Source organism: Truncatella angustata (genome assembly GCF_020726525.1).
Source record: "Truncatella angustata strain MPI-SDFR-AT-0073 chromosome Unknown BKA67scaffold_7, whole genome shotgun sequence".
In the NCBI taxonomy this organism is placed as follows: domain Eukaryota; kingdom Fungi; phylum Ascomycota; class Sordariomycetes; order Amphisphaeriales; family Sporocadaceae; genus Truncatella; species Truncatella angustata.
Genome location: NW_025763387.1, coordinates 1256332 through 1272718, shown reverse-complemented (window position 1 = coordinate 1272718; position 16387 = coordinate 1256332). Strand labels below are relative to the sequence as shown.

The 16387-nt window shown below is 47.2% G+C and overlaps 4 protein-coding genes across 4 annotated transcripts; 3 read left to right on the top strand and 1 right to left on the bottom strand.

The window, feature by feature from the left end:
* The first annotated feature begins 604 nt into the window (after positions 1-604).
* On the top strand, positions 605-2095 carry BKA67DRAFT_369262 (uncharacterized protein). The gene has a single exon (XM_046096473.1). The coding sequence runs from the start codon at positions 799-801 to the stop codon at positions 1900-1902; it is 1104 nt and encodes a 367-aa protein (XP_045955141.1). The 5' UTR covers positions 605-798; the 3' UTR covers positions 1903-2095.
* Positions 2096-3053: 958 nt separating this feature from the next.
* On the top strand, positions 3054-4109 carry BKA67DRAFT_661594 (uncharacterized protein; the record flags this gene model as incomplete). The annotated part of the gene is made up of 1 exon (XM_046107841.1): positions 3054-4109. The coding sequence occupies one exon, from the start codon at positions 3054-3056 to the stop codon at positions 4107-4109; it is 1056 nt and encodes a 351-aa protein (XP_045955140.1).
* A 1756-nt stretch (positions 4110-5865) lies between these two features.
* BKA67DRAFT_538654 (uncharacterized protein) lies at positions 5866-6684 on the top strand (the record flags this gene model as incomplete). The annotated part of the gene is made up of 1 exon (XM_046100497.1): positions 5866-6684. One exon carries the CDS (start codon positions 5866-5868, stop codon positions 6682-6684), a length of 819 nt encoding a protein of 272 aa, XP_045955139.1.
* A 4631-nt stretch (positions 6685-11315) lies between these two features.
* BKA67DRAFT_575412 (arylsulfatase-like protein) lies at positions 11316-13884 on the bottom strand. The gene is made up of 5 exons (XM_046103498.1): positions 13450-13884; positions 13335-13396; positions 13084-13179; positions 12077-13036; positions 11316-12027 (listed from the first exon to the last, which is right to left on the bottom strand). Exons 1-5 carry the CDS (start codon positions 13796-13798, stop codon positions 11677-11679), a joined length of 1818 nt encoding a protein of 605 aa, XP_045955138.1. The 5' UTR covers positions 13799-13884; the 3' UTR covers positions 11316-11676.
* Positions 13885-16387: the final 2503 nt, after the last annotated feature.

Sequence of the window (16387 nt, the reverse complement as noted above, 5' to 3'; positions counted from 1 at the left end):
CTAACTTGGGTGGGGTGCAGAAGCAAATGTAAAAATGGTGGGTTGCTGCATGCGTCCGGGGGAGCTTGGCGCTGGGACCGTCATAAAAGTGCAAAAAAAGCATCTTCAGTATAAATTGACTGGAAGGTGCCTCTTCATAGTCAGAACTAGGGGGCGAAAACCTTGCATAGCGCGGAAGAACACGGATTGGAAAGCTCAAAGGCTACTCTACTCGAAAACTCCGTACGAACGTCTGCAAAATGCATTTTCATAAAATGTAACCAAGCCCTACTAAGCAAATCACGACATGGCAAACTTGCTGAGCATACAAGCAACGCTAAAGAGGCAGTACCGTAGGTTGGGTTGCCTGTGATTGACAAAGGTGGATTAGGTGGGCTGGTCCAGTTCGCCGGCACCCTAAACCACGTCATTTAGGGCTGCCAAGCCGGTAGGACAACGCGAAGGAACGCTGTTGCAAAATATCCGGCCAACAATAGAGGCGCAGCCAGAACGATGTCTCGATTATTCTACGGTTACATGAGATTTGCATAAAGCTCAGCAATCCTTCTAGCACCGGCGTGGCACAGCGCCGCAAGGTCATGGGAATGGCGACTGCCAAGGCAAATTGAATCAATATAAGTGGCAGTGCTGCGTTTACATCATAGACGTTCCAGACTGAGCATGTGTATATGAGCAGACCGACCCCCTATCGCGAGTTACGCAAATGCCATATAACCAGTCTAATCTTAACCCCAATAATCGTCTGTCAACTACAAAAGGGCTTCCCCGGCTCGAATTCCGAATTAGCCTAGGTTAGCAATGACTACAATCACAGCCCAAATCCAGGAGGCAGCGCCCCGCAATCGCGAGTTGCTCGCCATCCTGTCAGAAACCGACCATGCAGTTCCAGACCTAGAGCAACAAAAGATCTACATCGCAGACCTTGATCGTCAATTAGCTAGTATTGCCAAACGGATCAAGGAGCTCAATCGGAAGCGTGAGAAAGAATTCAAAGAACACGAGAAGTACCGTGACTCGGTTATGCGTCGTTTCGCATACAAGGTTGGCGGCAAAAAGGAGAAATTTGAGTCCAGAGCTGCCAAAGAGGAGCGCGAGTATTTCGATGCTTTGCAAGACGAACACAAGGCCAATGACCAGCAGAAGAGCCTCCAAAACCTGCGTGGGGAAGCGCTGCGTGCCAAGACGGACCTTGAGCAGCAGGTCTCGCGGCATAACCAGGCCCAGCAAGATCTTGATGGGCTGTATAACCGTATCTTCTTAGGTACTACTCCCGGTTTTCCAGAAGAGGACGAGAAGGAGCGCCTATGCACACTTGCATCGCAAGCCTACCAAGACGCAAGGAGCAAGGCCGATGCACAGCAGCAAGCGGTTTCAAGCTTGCAAGAAGCGCAAAAGCGTCTCAAGGGTGCTAGCATTGACATCGAGGATGCCCTGGACTACAGCCGGATGGATATGTTCGGCGGTGGCAGTATGACCGATATGATGGAACGGAATGCACTGCACAAAGCTGAAATGCAGGTCAGTGACGCACTCTGGCATTTTGGTCATGCCAAGCGTATGGATCCCCTGATCCACGATCTGCCACCTCTCAAGATTGCGAGAGGAAACATGATGAGCGATGTCTTCTTTGACAACATATTTACGGACATGGCGTTCCACGACAAGATCAAAGACTCCAAGACAGAACTGCATAGATGTCTTGATGTGTTGAATGCTCAGCTTCAAGGCGCTTCATCCAAGTTCAAAGACCTTGACCAGGACCAGAAGAACAAATCTTCTTCCCTTGACCAAGCGCGGTCCGACTTACAAAAGACAAGACAGCAAATCTTCGAGCGTTCAACAGGCGAGGATAGTGCCGCCCCGCCAAGTTATGCGCCGCCGAGTTACTCGCCACATGTCTAAATATGGTGGGCGCATTCTTTTTCGAATGAATAGAAGCCTCAAATACTTTGGTAGTGGTAACGCGAAGAAATTTCTACTTACAACAGATACATACGGGCTGGATTTAACAAAGGGCACACGGAAGGCGCGGCGGTTGTTTATGATACCCTCACTAGTACTTTAACCAAATAATATTACAAGATGTGTTACATCACATGATGTTTCATTCAAAATCGAAGTGTGAATTGTGATGTCACAAGCTTTCTATGTAATGAAAAGGACAATGATACGAAAAGGAATCTCTGGGTTATCATGAGAGCATCAGTCAAATTGTCGCCAGACGAGAGCGGAAGCAGTTCTTACTCATTGTGGCGAGAGTGCTTAAATGGCTTAGACAAAGCTACGGTGTGTCCTTGTGAAGCACTATTATACACGCCATAGTTAGCCTTTGCGTACAGCTGCAAATATCTATCATCTTGTACCACGGACGAACGATATTCCTCTTGGTAAAGAAATAAATTCTTTTGCGATTACCATTCCAGGTATGATGAATCTCAATTCTGCTTACCTAATACGTATTGCATTGCTCGGGCGTCGCTTTTGGACCTCGGCGTTCGATTAGTCATGCTCGGATGATTGCAAAACACCAACTTCAACGACAAGTGTGCTTGCTTACATGCACCTTTTACGTGATTCCTGCGGAGCTCCGACTAACCGCTGACATATACCTGCCGTTTGAAAATGCAGTTCTCGTATGGAAAGCAGCTATTGGGTCGTAAGTTGGGGTAGTGTTGAGATGTACCATGGGGAAACCGTGCGAAAGCTGTACCTTGTGCTACGTGAGGTAGGAATTGGTGCTTGGTGGTCTGATTGAGGAGGTGTTGCCTCCTCGCGAAAGCAATTGCAGCCTCACGATTCGCTGTCAATCGCCACCCAGGTCTTGCCCGTAACATTTTGCTTTTTCAGCTAACCCCGGCATGATCAAAATATAGCGGCCCCCAACGTACTGTGCAGAATGGCTTGCATTCACAAACGTTTTTGAAGGTAAGAGTGTGAAACATCTGGTATAAATAAGCAACCCTACGGACCTCCGACATTTGCGTTTGGGGATACAAATTCCCAGCTCATCCATTTTGTATCCCATTTTGCAGCAGCCAGGCACACAAATTATCATGACAACGAACAATACTTCAAAGCGTACGATCCCACTAGGTTCGACTATCCTTGTCACCGGTGGGAATGGACTCATCGCCTCACATGTAGTCGACCAGCTTCTAGGTGCCGGATATCGCGTTCGTGCGACGGTCAGAAACCCTTCGAAATGCGCATGGATGGAGCCACTGTATACCAAGCGCCATGGCAATGGCCGTTTTGACCTGGTCCAGGTAGCTGACCTCACCTCGCCCGACGCCTGGCACATTGCCGTGAAAGGTGTCGCTGGAATCGCCCACGTCGCCGGTCCAGTAGACTTGATGGTGCAAGACTTTGAGGCTGCCTTAAAGGAGGAGCTGCCGATATACACCAACTTGCTCAAAGCTGCAAAAAATGAAAAGTCCGTCAAGTCTTTCGTCCTCACTTCGTCCGCCTGGGCGGCGTTCACTCCAGATACAAGCAAAAAGCTCAAGCTCACGGAATGGACTTGGAACGAAGACGCCATTGAACTTGCAAAGAGCGATGCATCACCTCAAGAGAAGGGTATTTCCAACTTTATGGCATTAAAGGTCCGGCTGGAGCAGGAGGCTTGGAACTGGGTCAAGGAGGAGAAGCCGGAGTTCACCTTCAATTCCGTCCTGCCGGACACGGTTATGGGCGAGTGTCTAGACCCTATCAACCAGGGCATTCCTAGCACAGCGGGTATGGTCCACTGGGTGTGGACTGGTGAGAATCGACATATTCTAGAGGCCGTGGAGCCCCAGTGGCACATCGATGCCAATGATACAGGTCTTCTGTATGTGGCTGCGCTAACAACACCGCATGTGAATGGCGAGAGACTGTATGGGTTCGGAGACCGATTTAGCTGGTCCCAGGTCAGAGAGATTCTGTCACGGCTGTACCCGGACAAAGAGATTCCGCCGATCAAGGAGTCGGGTGTCGACCAAACTGAGGTACCCAATCAGCGAGGGGCGGAACTTTTAAGAGGATTGGGCCGAAAGGGTTGGACAAATTTAGAAGAGAGCGTCAAAGCCAATGCATTGAGCTTTCTGCAGCTGGAGGCTGCGAAGGCATAACAAAGCTGTCTCATAATGTAACTGAATGAACCACAATGCCAAAAAGAAAGTTTTGTCCCCAGACAATAAATTGAACTTTTGGATCGTACAAGAACTGAAAAGAATTGCTCCATGTAAGGATTGAATAGCAAAGATGGACCTCTTAGTAGCATCTGCTTGATATAAAAGCGATGCCAAGAGCCGAAGTCTACATACACATACTACACTGCCTCTAGATATAACAAAACTGCCCAGTTCTAGTTCAGCACTCAAGTGCGCCACTCTTCGTCCGACATCACGCAGCAGATTTGACAACATGTGCAAACAAGTGATCAGCGGACCTTACCCTTGCGGGCATGACGGAGTCGTCACCTGGGTGTATTGCACAAAAGCAAAGAGAAGAGCCGCGTTGAAGCTCACGAGGAACATGGTATCTTGCAAGTCTTTTGTAACCATCAAGACTTCAGTAGCTTTGGAGTCGCCATGCGCGTCGATCTGCCTGACCAAGCCGTTCCAATGCCATGCCTGCATGGACTCGTCGAACCAGGTGACATGGGCGTGTAAAACTTGTCGTCACGTGCGTTGCTCAGAGTGTAAGACGTGGGACGAGTGCCCGAACAATGACTGCAGTCAGCTTACGTTAAGCAGAGGTGGTGGCATTTGCGTCGATTGTCAAGTGGGTGCTGGATGCAGATAATGGTAAGTGTATACGGGCTTGGCAGCTGGGTTGTCGAGCGCACTTAGAGGATGTTGTCAATAATAGAGTCAGGATCAGCAGGCATCCAGAAGTGGGAAGAAGAAAAAAATCGGCAGAAGCAACTATCGAAGTTCAAGGTGTCAAGTTTACAGCATATCAGATGAAAACCCATTGCGAGTAAAATAGGGTAAGTGGGCAGATTGAATGATTCCTGAAACGACTGAAAGTGACACCCGAATTTCCCACATCCCGAAGTGCATAGCGATGTATGACATGGTAAAGTTAATCTTTATGGCCAATTAAAAATTAAAAAGATCATTGATAAAGCAATATAGCGTACCCACAAGTAGTCATGGCTTTTTGGTAGAATGAGGGCGGCCGTGTCCAGGGGTGTGCAAGGTCCGAGCGAGTGCTTCAGAACTCGATTTGGCCCAAGAAGCACTAACAATAGGTCTTCTCGAAGCAATTGCGGGACCAAATCGGAGATACGCGCGGCTGAATGAAACACTAGTTCAGTCCATGTAGCTGGGGCTGAGTGCTTGAGTGCTTGTTTTATTTCGGGCCTGCCGAGTGATTGTCGTGAATTCTCGGCATTTCGAGCCCGCGGTTGGCCGCGTCATCCTGGATTCGAAAAGCAAGACGTAGGAAGCTTGGTTTCGTGGCTTTGTAGCGAGCGAAACTTTCTAAAGAAAGGTATTGAAACTATAATCTGAAGCTGAAGTCTGCTCCAACATCAGTACACTATCCGAAGATCCTCATGCCGCACAATCGTGTTCCTATCACCGATTATGCTGACATCGTCCAATGTTGTCGTGATGACGAAGTAGGTATCATGATGTAACAAGGAGTCGTGAGAAACTTGCTCATATGAATTAGAATGTCAAATCCGTTCACAATAATTTGTATAAAAGGTTCATGTCTGGGGGTAGACAATCGATTTGAAGTTTTGGTATCAACACATTAACCGCTTGACATTATTGTCTGCTCTCTTACCTTCTATAATCAGTGGCCGGTCTACTTCGATTTCCTTATAATCTTTCAAAATCATTATAATATTCATCTCAAGAAGCAGAGCTCAAGATGAGATTCTCCATCATATTCACCGCCCTTGTGGCCACTGCCGTAACTGCGACCCCGGTAGCGCAGTCCGAAAACAAAATTCCTAATGAGGCAGCTATCGTTCAACCGTCAACCGGTGACCATCCGCCTTATCCCGCACCGGATAGCAAGCGCGAAGCTGTTGACTTGGGCTCTACCCTGGCTGCCCGTGAGCCCCAGAATGGTCGCCCGCCAGCTCGAGGAGGTAATGCTCGCAACGGGAACCGGCCTGCGCCTCCTCCTCGTTCAGTAGAAATTCAGGCCCGCCAGAACGGCCGTCCACCGGCGCGCGGGGGCAATACCCGCAACGGTAACCGACCGCCACCTCCACCTAGATCGGTGGATGCTTACCTGGAAGCTCGCCAGAATCGCGCCCCACCTGCCCGTCCTGCTGGAGGCAACACCCGCAATGGCAACAGGCCACCTCCGCCACCCAAAGAGCGATCGGTGGTAGTCGAGGACTTGGAAGCTCGCGAGCTCGAGGACCGTCAGAACCGCAAGCCTGCCGCCAAACCTGCTGGCGCCAACGGAAACCGTCCTCCCCCTCCTCCTCCCAAGGAACGCTCAGTTGATACCGAAGCTGAGCTCGAGGCTCGTGAGCCCCAAAACGGCAGTCCCCCGACTCGAGGAGGCAATGCTCGCAATGGAAACCGGCCGCCACCTCCTCCCCGATCGATTGATATCGAGGGCAATATTGCGGCACGTGCCCTTGAGGACCGTCAAAATAACCGTGGTCCTCCTGCTAGGCCTGCTGGTAACAAGCGCCCGCCTCCCCGATCGGTCGGCGCAACAATGGTGTGATGTGGAACTTGATCGAAGTGCTTCTTCACCGTTGCAGCGATGATTGCCCAGACTCCAGGAGGATCCCTCTCTCTTTTGCCCTGCATTGTAGCTAGATACAGGTCAATCGTCATAGCTTGCTCTCTGAGTACATCAAAAGTTTGTAGCTAATTATCAACGTTTTGCTGGATTCATTACTGCAGTTATAATGGAACTGCCTGACACTAACCATCGTGAAGATGTTTGTGCCACAAAAATAGTGGGAGTTTGAGCAGTGCTCTAGTTAGTGTTCGCAAATGTAAAGCTGATTCATCTGTTCACCGACAGCATCACGTTAATTCGCTTCGTCTGAACTCGCTTGTCCATTGAAAGACTATACTGTTATAAGCCGTTCATGATAGGAGTTGCCAACAGGGAGTCACATACTAGTGCAGACAACCAGTCCAACGAATTCTTGAGTAGAAGGGCCCACTTTGCGCTTCAGGCCCAATACTAGGTATAGTAGATAACATGGTTTAGTCTAGGGCAACCATGCAAAACCCTAGCAGCATTCTATGACCTGAAAAGGTGGGAGGGGTCACAGACTTTAGCCTGGCGCATACGAGGGGTAAGAGACTCTTCTCCTGCAGATTGATTTCATTCCACATTCATTGTTTTCGTTCTTTAACAATTTTCGCCGTTCGGTATTCTACATGAATGGTTACTCAAGAAGGCGATTCCGCCGTCACCAATATGTATTGTGCTATTTTGTTCTGCGGTATTCCACGTCCTGCCGGCTTCGTTCATTTTCCATACAATCGGACCCCAAAGGAGGGGTGAAGAGTGGTTAGTAATATGTCTCTTCATCGCAACCAACTTCCAACAATGCCGGCACGGTGGATACAATAATGCACCGATTGGCAACTATCTTGTCGCAAACCCGAAGCATACCGATTCGATACGCATTGGTCCTCTTCTCGGCCGTGCGAGGCTTGAACCGTTCTGCTCGTATTCTGCACGACTCGAAGAGCAGGGAATAGAGGTAGGTGGGCGGGTTAACTCCGGGTATTCGCTGGATATCAGCATCTTGAGAAAGCTAGCGAACCCCACTAGGTAGGTACATAGCTCTCAACGAACCACAATCCTTTGCCTTCGGGCATTTGGTCAAATTGAAACGATACAGAGAAGATTAGCATGGCCGTAAGTCTACAGTTCAACTCCCGACACTGTCACTAGCATATACTAACAGTTTCCCAGCCTGCACTAAGGATGACACGCTATATCAAAGATGAGCATACCAATTTTTTTCAAGATTTTTTGGCCTCGTTATAATTTCTTTCCCACTTGTTTGTTGTGCATATACTCAATTTACCTTAAGACCGGCTGTGTTTTTGTGAGCTTTTACATGGTTCTATCAGCGACCGACACGCTTGTTTTGTCGTAAGTTTGCACAATCACCGTAACAAGCGACGGACTCCGTACGCAACATACTAGAAAATATGGGCAATTCAATCAAGCGGGCCCGTGCATATCCGTCATATTTCGTCTATGTTTGCGACGTTGGCTCTGACTATCTAAATCACTGTGCAAATGCTCTTGCGCTATAAAGAAATTAGGCGAGTGTTCGTAATTGGACGAGACAGTTTTAATGTATGTTCAAAGAGTAGCTCCCGGGCATGTCTACATACTTTCGTCACGCAAAGCATTTTGACCAACAACGCAAAGTCGCAATTGGCGTTAACAAAGGAGTAATAACTGAACGACAAGTCCGCCAGGGAAATACCAATTAACAAAGTTTAATATGAAACGATGACATTAGTGTTAATAGTAACTAAATATTGTCTGTGAGCTTGAAGCTAAAGTCATAAGAACGCAGCTTGAAGGGCTCAGGGGAAAGTGCAACATGGCATTTTCCATAACGATAGAAAGTGCGACGCTATTACGGGGAACTTGCAGTTTTTTGGTGACCACACAACCTGCGCAAACCATCTGGCCACCTCAATTTTGTATCTGGTGGAGCAAATCCTCGTCTACTCGTCGCACTCCACTTTCCTACGGCGAGGGAGAGAGTCGTCTTTCTACCACGTAGACCCCACGATCGACGGACGCTCCTATGTAACCCACCTAATTCAGGCGATCCAGAGCGCCATCGAATAACTGCGTTTATATTGCCACGATCTCCTTTCAAAGTAGCAAGATCTCAGTCGGCAATGCCTTGTACTATGGCCCTCCGATGCCCAACCTTAATGGCCTGAGGCCCCTAGATATCTCGGAGGATCCTAACTGTATGATAATGGCCGCTGCATCCGGCCCTGATTAGCCATTGCAACCATTTAGTCCCGAGGGCGAAGCCTCTGACTGTCGTCCCTTTGGGTTCGTGTTGGCGGACAAGCCCAGGGATTGCTCTGTCAGCAGTTTTATCCGCTCGCAACAGCCCACTTACGTGCCTGTGTTATCCAATTCAATTTCCTCGTCTTCTATGTGATGGAGGAACTGTACGCTTTCCTCCCCTTCTACTAGTCCTACCTCTGACGGTATTCTCTCATTACTACACCAAGAACCCCTGTAGCAACGGCCCTTAAACGTATGACGGCATGTGCCACAGATACGGTAGAAATAAGAAAATTCGAGACTTCATACTAGCCGCTGACTTTGACACGCTCCTTGGTCGCCGAAATATTACAAGGGCGTAGTGAGGCGTGCGTGTTCAAGTAAGAGAGCTTGGCACCATTGTGGATGATCACGTCTGTCTCGCCGAATATACGCTCTACATCTAGCTTGGAAAGACCGATAATGAGGGAAAGGGTATCAAGTCGCCTCTACGAGTACCCCTTTTTTTTCATGGCCATTATGTCGTGGCGACCGGCGGAGTTGCGCATACCGAGATAGTGGATCCTCGCTACTCGTAAGTCCACCACCGATGCATCGAGTAGCACAGAACTCAGATATCCAGTCGCGCCGGTAAGGACTAAAACTTTGCTGTTCGTGACTTCAATTGGTAAAGTGCGACTTGAGTCGGCGAAAATCTCTCAAAGAATTCGGCGGCAGCTCCGTCTCGCTGTCTCAATCTACCTTATTATTGATTTCCTATATAGTAGGGCCGTTAACTATACGTGCCATTACTCTAAGGCTCTATACTTGAACAGGCATAAGAATAGGACTTCGACGTTAAACGCTCTTCGAATTCGCCTTTCCAGTTAAATATTTAAAACAGAGTTTTCCCCTACAAGAAATAAATTTGTTTTAGATGCGACATTGTTATAGCGCTCTATAAAATACTGGCTAGGGGAAAGCAACCTCCTCCCAAATACTACTAAACCTAGCTTTAGTTCTTGTCGATTTAGGAATGTTATCAGCGTAGTCCCCTTTGAGCCTGATTGACGAAGACGAAAACGCAACTACCTCAAAGTCGAGCTTTGCTGCATTAGTTTTGGGCAGTTTGTTAACTGATTCGATGACTAAAGGGCACATATACGCGGGAAATCTTTTAGCCTGCCATGTATAATGATAGAATGATGTCGAAGCTCGCTCAATTCGAGCGACTGGTTGGAGACAACATGGGTGACTAAAACTGGTTCATTTTCGTCCTGTGGCTGACAGATTGACACGACCGCTTCGGAAACGGCTTCCTCCAGCCGCGACGGCAATAGCGTGGTCGATTCGCGCAGGTCTATTCATAAACCTCTCGGCTTCATTTGACTGTTTACCGCCATGCGACCTAGACTACGAGTGTTCCAAGTTCAACCATCGGCCAGCGTCTCCACTGCGATACGTACAGGCGACCATAGCTCAGCCATGAGCAATACTGTGAAGGCGTGGCACAGGTAAATGTGACTTTGTGTTTGGTCACGAATCAGGTGACAGCGATGGAATCTCCCGGTTGGGGCCATGGAATATGACAGAGGCTCCCTCCTTAGCAAAGCGTGGTGTAGAGGTAGACCCACTAGTGTATAATATGACAGCAAAACCAGCCGCTCCAGACCTAAATACTCGAGGAGGACGGGGAGCCCACCCGAGAGTTGATACATCAATGATCGTCAGATTCGTCTTGTTGAGCTTGTCTACATTCTGCCTAGTATGCTCATCCACGAGAACCACTTTGCATTGACAATTCCGAACCATGGCAAGCCGAGATCGCGTGGTAATTATATCCCTACAGATCATCAGATACCGAGGATGGACGCTACAAATTTGGTCGTTGCTCCTTGTGACATGGCCACTGGTGGGATTTGGGGGTTGCTGGTTGCTTCAGATGGCTTGGTTTTAAACGGCAGCGTACTCCTTGGTTATAAATTTCTATCCTGGCAACGATTCGTCCTCTATCTGTGGTCGCCGAGGCATGCTTGTCGTATTTGCTGCTCAGATTTAGTAGAGTTGGTTAATATTTCTACTGTGATAGTGTCTGTGGCAGCTGAGGGCTACGCGTCATGTGCTGCTGTTGACTTGCTTTGTCATTGTTGCAACGAGACAGGTTCTCTTAAGACGTCGTAATACTTGGACTATATATATCCTCTCGATTGGTATGGATTCTGTGCTGTAATGATATCCTCTACGAATCATTAACGTATCGATATGCCAGGTAAGTTGAGTTGCATTAAACAGGAACACTGCAATACACAGTTACTTTTGGTATGCCAACACCACGTAGGACTATGGAATGGCTCAGACGATACCAGGAGTAATTAATACTTGGTGCTACCGCAACTAATAACATGACTGGTATTCCCCGTGTTTAATCATCGCAACGAACCAGGTCCATAGGTAATTATACTTTTCGTGAATACTTCCACTTCATGCATTCTCAAAACCGCCTGACATCGAAACAACGGCTGAAACAGCATGCTGTCCTTGCAGTTTAGTCGTTGAACCTGCCTGATGAAGGTGGCACTACGGAAAACAATCACCACCATATATCAATAAACCGCGCGTTAGGATATCGAAGGATTCAGCCACCCCGGCACTGCCACCTCAGCTGAGGTCCCAACCCTACCCTCAAATGCAAAGTAGAACAATCCATGAGCATGTTGATCTCTTTTACGTCCAAGCGGACCATGGCAGGCCATGGCGGTACACTAGCCCATCTGTGTCGAACTGCGGTCCCTCAGCACCTAAGATATATCCAAGTTCACAACGGTCAAAGTGAATCTTCACTTGCTGCTGCATATAGAACTCATCGAACCGCGGCGAGAGTGCATCGTCTAGGCTATTCACATTCCCAGCAGGATGCAGTGTATACCACGGGCGGATACAAGCCTCTTCCTTGCACGACTTCAAGACGAGCAAGAGAGAATCTAGGCGTGCTACGACTTTCCCGATCGGCAACCCGTCGAGAGTAGCCACTCTGTTCTTGGGAGCTAGTAGATTATGGAGTTGTCCAGGATCGGTCTGTAGGTAGTCTTAGTACTTGACCATATTCGACTGGGCTTGAATATACCTTCAAATCATAAAGCTCATGCTCGTTCGTGCACCAAACTGAGTAATAGAGATTCCATGAGTCGCTGACAATACGCAACGCCTTGTATGTGTTGTTGCCCCAATGATTTTCATATCCAGGGAATGTCTTGCCTTCTCCGAGAGCGATGCCCCAGAACTCCACATTGACGTGTTCATGACGGGTTGCGATAGCTTCTTGTATACCGTCTTTTGTGAGAGGAATGGCGGCACCGTCGAGCTTCGCAGCCTTAGGAACTTCTCCGCCAACTAAGCCGAGAATTGTCGGCGCCAAGTCGGTATGGGTTGTGACAATATCTGTAACGTGCTTCTCGGGCACCCGGGGTCCTCTAATGATCAGAGGCACGTTGATATCTTCTTCAATTCCGCATTCTTTACCGGGTGAGAGCCGATGTTGTCCGATATGAAATCCGTTGTCGCTCGTATAGACGATATAGGTGTTATCCAGAACGCCCAGTTCTTCCAATCGCGCGATGACCCGGTCGACGAGCTCATCGACGCCTTGGAGGGCTCGGAGGCGATTGCGGTAGAAGTAATCATCATAATCAACCACTTCTGGACTCCGCTTGGGGAGTCGCAACATCCAATTGGCACCTGACGATTCTTCAGGATTGAAATTCTTCGTCCTTGGAATCTTGACATCTTGGAACAGATCCTTGTGGCGTTCTGCTGGGATGGGCGCCGAGAACAAGCCTCCGGCTGCGTAAGGCCCTACCTCAGACATGGTATGTAAGATACTTGGATCCACATTGCTATGTGGTGCGACAGGTGCAAGGCCCAGAAAGAAAGGTTGACTAGATTGTGCACCTTCGTCGAGAAATCCCAAGGCTTTCTCAGTAAGCACATCTACGGAGTGTTGACCCTCGTAGCTGACTGGTGCCTCCTGGTTGCGCTGAAATGTGCTATTCAAGTACGAGTACGTGAACGGGTCTAGCAGAAAGTCCTGCAAATAGTGAGTACAGCTATTGCCAACGGCCGGGAGTCTCTCACCGAGCCGTTCCAGCCAGCAACATAAGGCGAGTCATAATTCCAAACAGTATGCGCATTAAATAGCTTGCCGGTGTAATATGTGCTGTAGCCAGCCTCCTACTCATCCCATAAACGTTAATGACTTCTTCAACCAGAGTGTCTCACGAGTATGCTGGAATATTTCTGGTGCCTTGAGGGCATAAACAATCAAATCAAGCCAACTTCAGCCTCCGAGACAGTCCAGATAGGAAATTAGCGACCGTGATACTGACCTGCAGCCAGACAGGCAGATAGTTATTATTAAACCCTTGACTCAAAAACTTGGGGTATCCGCCTGTATTTAAGTGTCAGTTGTATACGCGATAGCAGACTGAAATGAAATGTTACCATAAGGTGGGTTGACATCTGTTACATTCGTATTATGAGCTGCCCTGCCTGTCCAAAGAGACACCCGTGATGGGCAACAAATTGCTGTCGTGCAGAAATGCCTCCTGAAAAATGTGCCACGATCAAGTAGATGTTCTTTGACAAATGGCATGTACTTCAGCGATTGCATGTGTAGGTCTTGGTCGTCTGTTAGAATGAACACAATGTTAGGCTGATTCAAATCCACGGAGGAAGTATGGTTTATGCCGGCTGTCAAAGGAAGCTGATCTTCGCGATCGAAACGAGCTGCATTGTTGCTAGCACTAACGCAAGACGCCGCAAGGGCTGAAATAATTGCGCGTAACAACATTGTTCTCAATCTATCTGAACCAGATCCTGGGATTTCCAGAAGTCACTTTTCCGACATTGTTGTGTTAAGTACGCATATTCGGATCAATCAGGTCCACAGTCGCGCTCCCAGAACTGCAACGACCCCAATGGCGTGCTTCAAGCTAGACTAGGCCAGCTTAGATTAGCTCTATGCTTACATACTGTACAACCTACTCTTCTTGTGCTTTGCAGACCATTGCATAGAAGCCCAAAGCTTAGAAAAGGCGACTACTAGATCTCACGGCGGCTGTACAATATCACCTACATGCAATTTAAGTACAGTCTTCTGCATTTGTTGCGGGGGAGAGGCAGGCCAGGGGACTCTCTGCTATCGGTGCTCAGTTCATGTCCCAATATGCCCCACTGCTCCCGACTGTTCTGCGATTCAATTTTACAGTGCTTCCTCCGCATATCTGGACCATGAGGGCAGAAGTGACTATAGCCGAAGGTGATCTCGGCGCCTCCTGGAATACTTCCATCATCGGCGAAGAAGTCCTTGCGAGTCAAAAGAACTACTTACTTGTTGAGGATTCGATGGGTTACGAACTTGCTCCCTAGACGGTACAGAAAAACGATAAAGCAAACAGTAGGTCAAAATTCCAAGGAGGAGTATAGATATTGATTCAGGGCCTCTGGTATAGTATCCCTACTGATAAAGGCCTTAACTATAGGTACGTATATTTACAATTTACCCATGTTCCTTAATGTCCATCATGCCAGCCTCCTGTTCTATATCCGTCCCGCATGCCCTGAACTATTAATGACGTCCCAATAACATTGCATACATATCTTTTCGCGTCCTCGGATATGGAACCTTGAAGTCTCTGAGCTCTGCCCCCCGTTTAAACTTTTCCAGCTTTGTATCGGACTTTGCTTTGCTTCTTTTTACTTCTTCAAGTTATACATTGTCTTTTATGATTTATTTTTTTAGTGACTCAATCCGGATATTATCCTTTTCAGTTCGAGCGAATTTCGTGTTTTTTTTTTTAGCTAGAATTAATAGACCCCACTTTTTGCAATCTTCTCTACTTTCCCTTTTTTTTCTTTTTCCGTTTTTTTTTTGTTGTTTCTCTCCTTTCTCTCTGCCTCTTTTTTCTGCTCTTTCATTGTCGTCCATATATAGAGGTGGTGTAGTGTGGTAGTCCCGTTTGATTGTATGATTCTGTGGATTTGCGTTAAGTTGTGGCTAGTATTGTATTGGTTTTTAGTTTTGATCACAGCTTTCTTAGTTGTATATGAGAACATGTTTCTCTTTGGTTCATTTTATAAAGGACACTCCTGAAGCAATGCACTATATTTTCGGCATTTACGTCTTTCACTATGCTTGATTAGCCCGCGTGAATGCCAGCGTACTTCACGATGGAACAACTAGGTAATCATTGACCCCTAGTTCAATACCAACTTATGGTTTGTGGTTTAGCATGTGCCTTAGTTATTTTGGCTTGATTATAAATCGTGAGTTCCAGTACGTCTCCGGAATCGGGCAATGCCAACATTGCAAATACCACTATGGCGGTTGGGTTGTTGGATTGTTGACCGCTTTTAATTGCATCAAATCTTGTACTCGGAACTCGTTCTCGCAGAGTTTCACCGCAGGTTCACAAATCTTGTAAACCTGTAATGATGCTGAAAGTTCACTCAGCGTTAGTGTAAGATGCACCAACTCGTCAAATACTTAAGTGAATTTGGTATGCTTGTTCATAGATTCTACTCTTCCCATTCCGCTTTTCTGTATCACTAAACTCATTTTTCAAATAATCAATTCACCTCTTAACTGCGTTGTCTTGATCGCATGGTTATTGCCACAATAACACACGTTACGTAATCAGTGGAGGCAAGAGTAAGTATTCATTCATGCGCTACCTCCGTGGTGCTTGAAATAAAGACTGTTTCTTGCACATATAGTCGTAAAAGTTTCCAACGAGGACATAGGGAGTTTGTTGCAACTTACGATGTGTTTTGAGTTTAGGGATTATAGAAAACGAGCCGTTATAATGGAAGTGTGAACTTGACAAAGCTTATAATGAAGCCAAACGACTTGACATTTTAATGTGCTTGTGGGATATGTATTAGCGCCCGTTAGTAAAATTAGATACGGGAACTGGCTATGTTAGCGTAAAGGATTATATAGAATAGGCAGAAAACCATGGATATCTCCGTACTTTAAGATTGGCTCCGTGCTTTACGATAGTTTCAATTTATTCGGCAAAGTACTCAGGAAATATAAAAGGACCGTCCTTGAAGAATAAAGCACTCGAAGACGAGTATAAAAGCCGTCACCTTTAGGATTTGATGCGAAACAAACAGCTGACTTGTAATATGGTTAAAGGATGCCGTATCGTACCAATCGTCTGTCTCCTCATTATACATAAATATACCACTGGAATCTGAATATATATTTATAATCAACATTGTATTGCAATGTCTCCCGCGTTCTTCGATGACCGTTTCCATTCCAGTAATTTAGCATATCGCCCTAGTTACTGCTATTGTTCATGATACAAAGCAACTATTCGCACCTTACCTAAGATTCCATCAGGAGACACAAATTTACTAAAGCTTCTCAGAT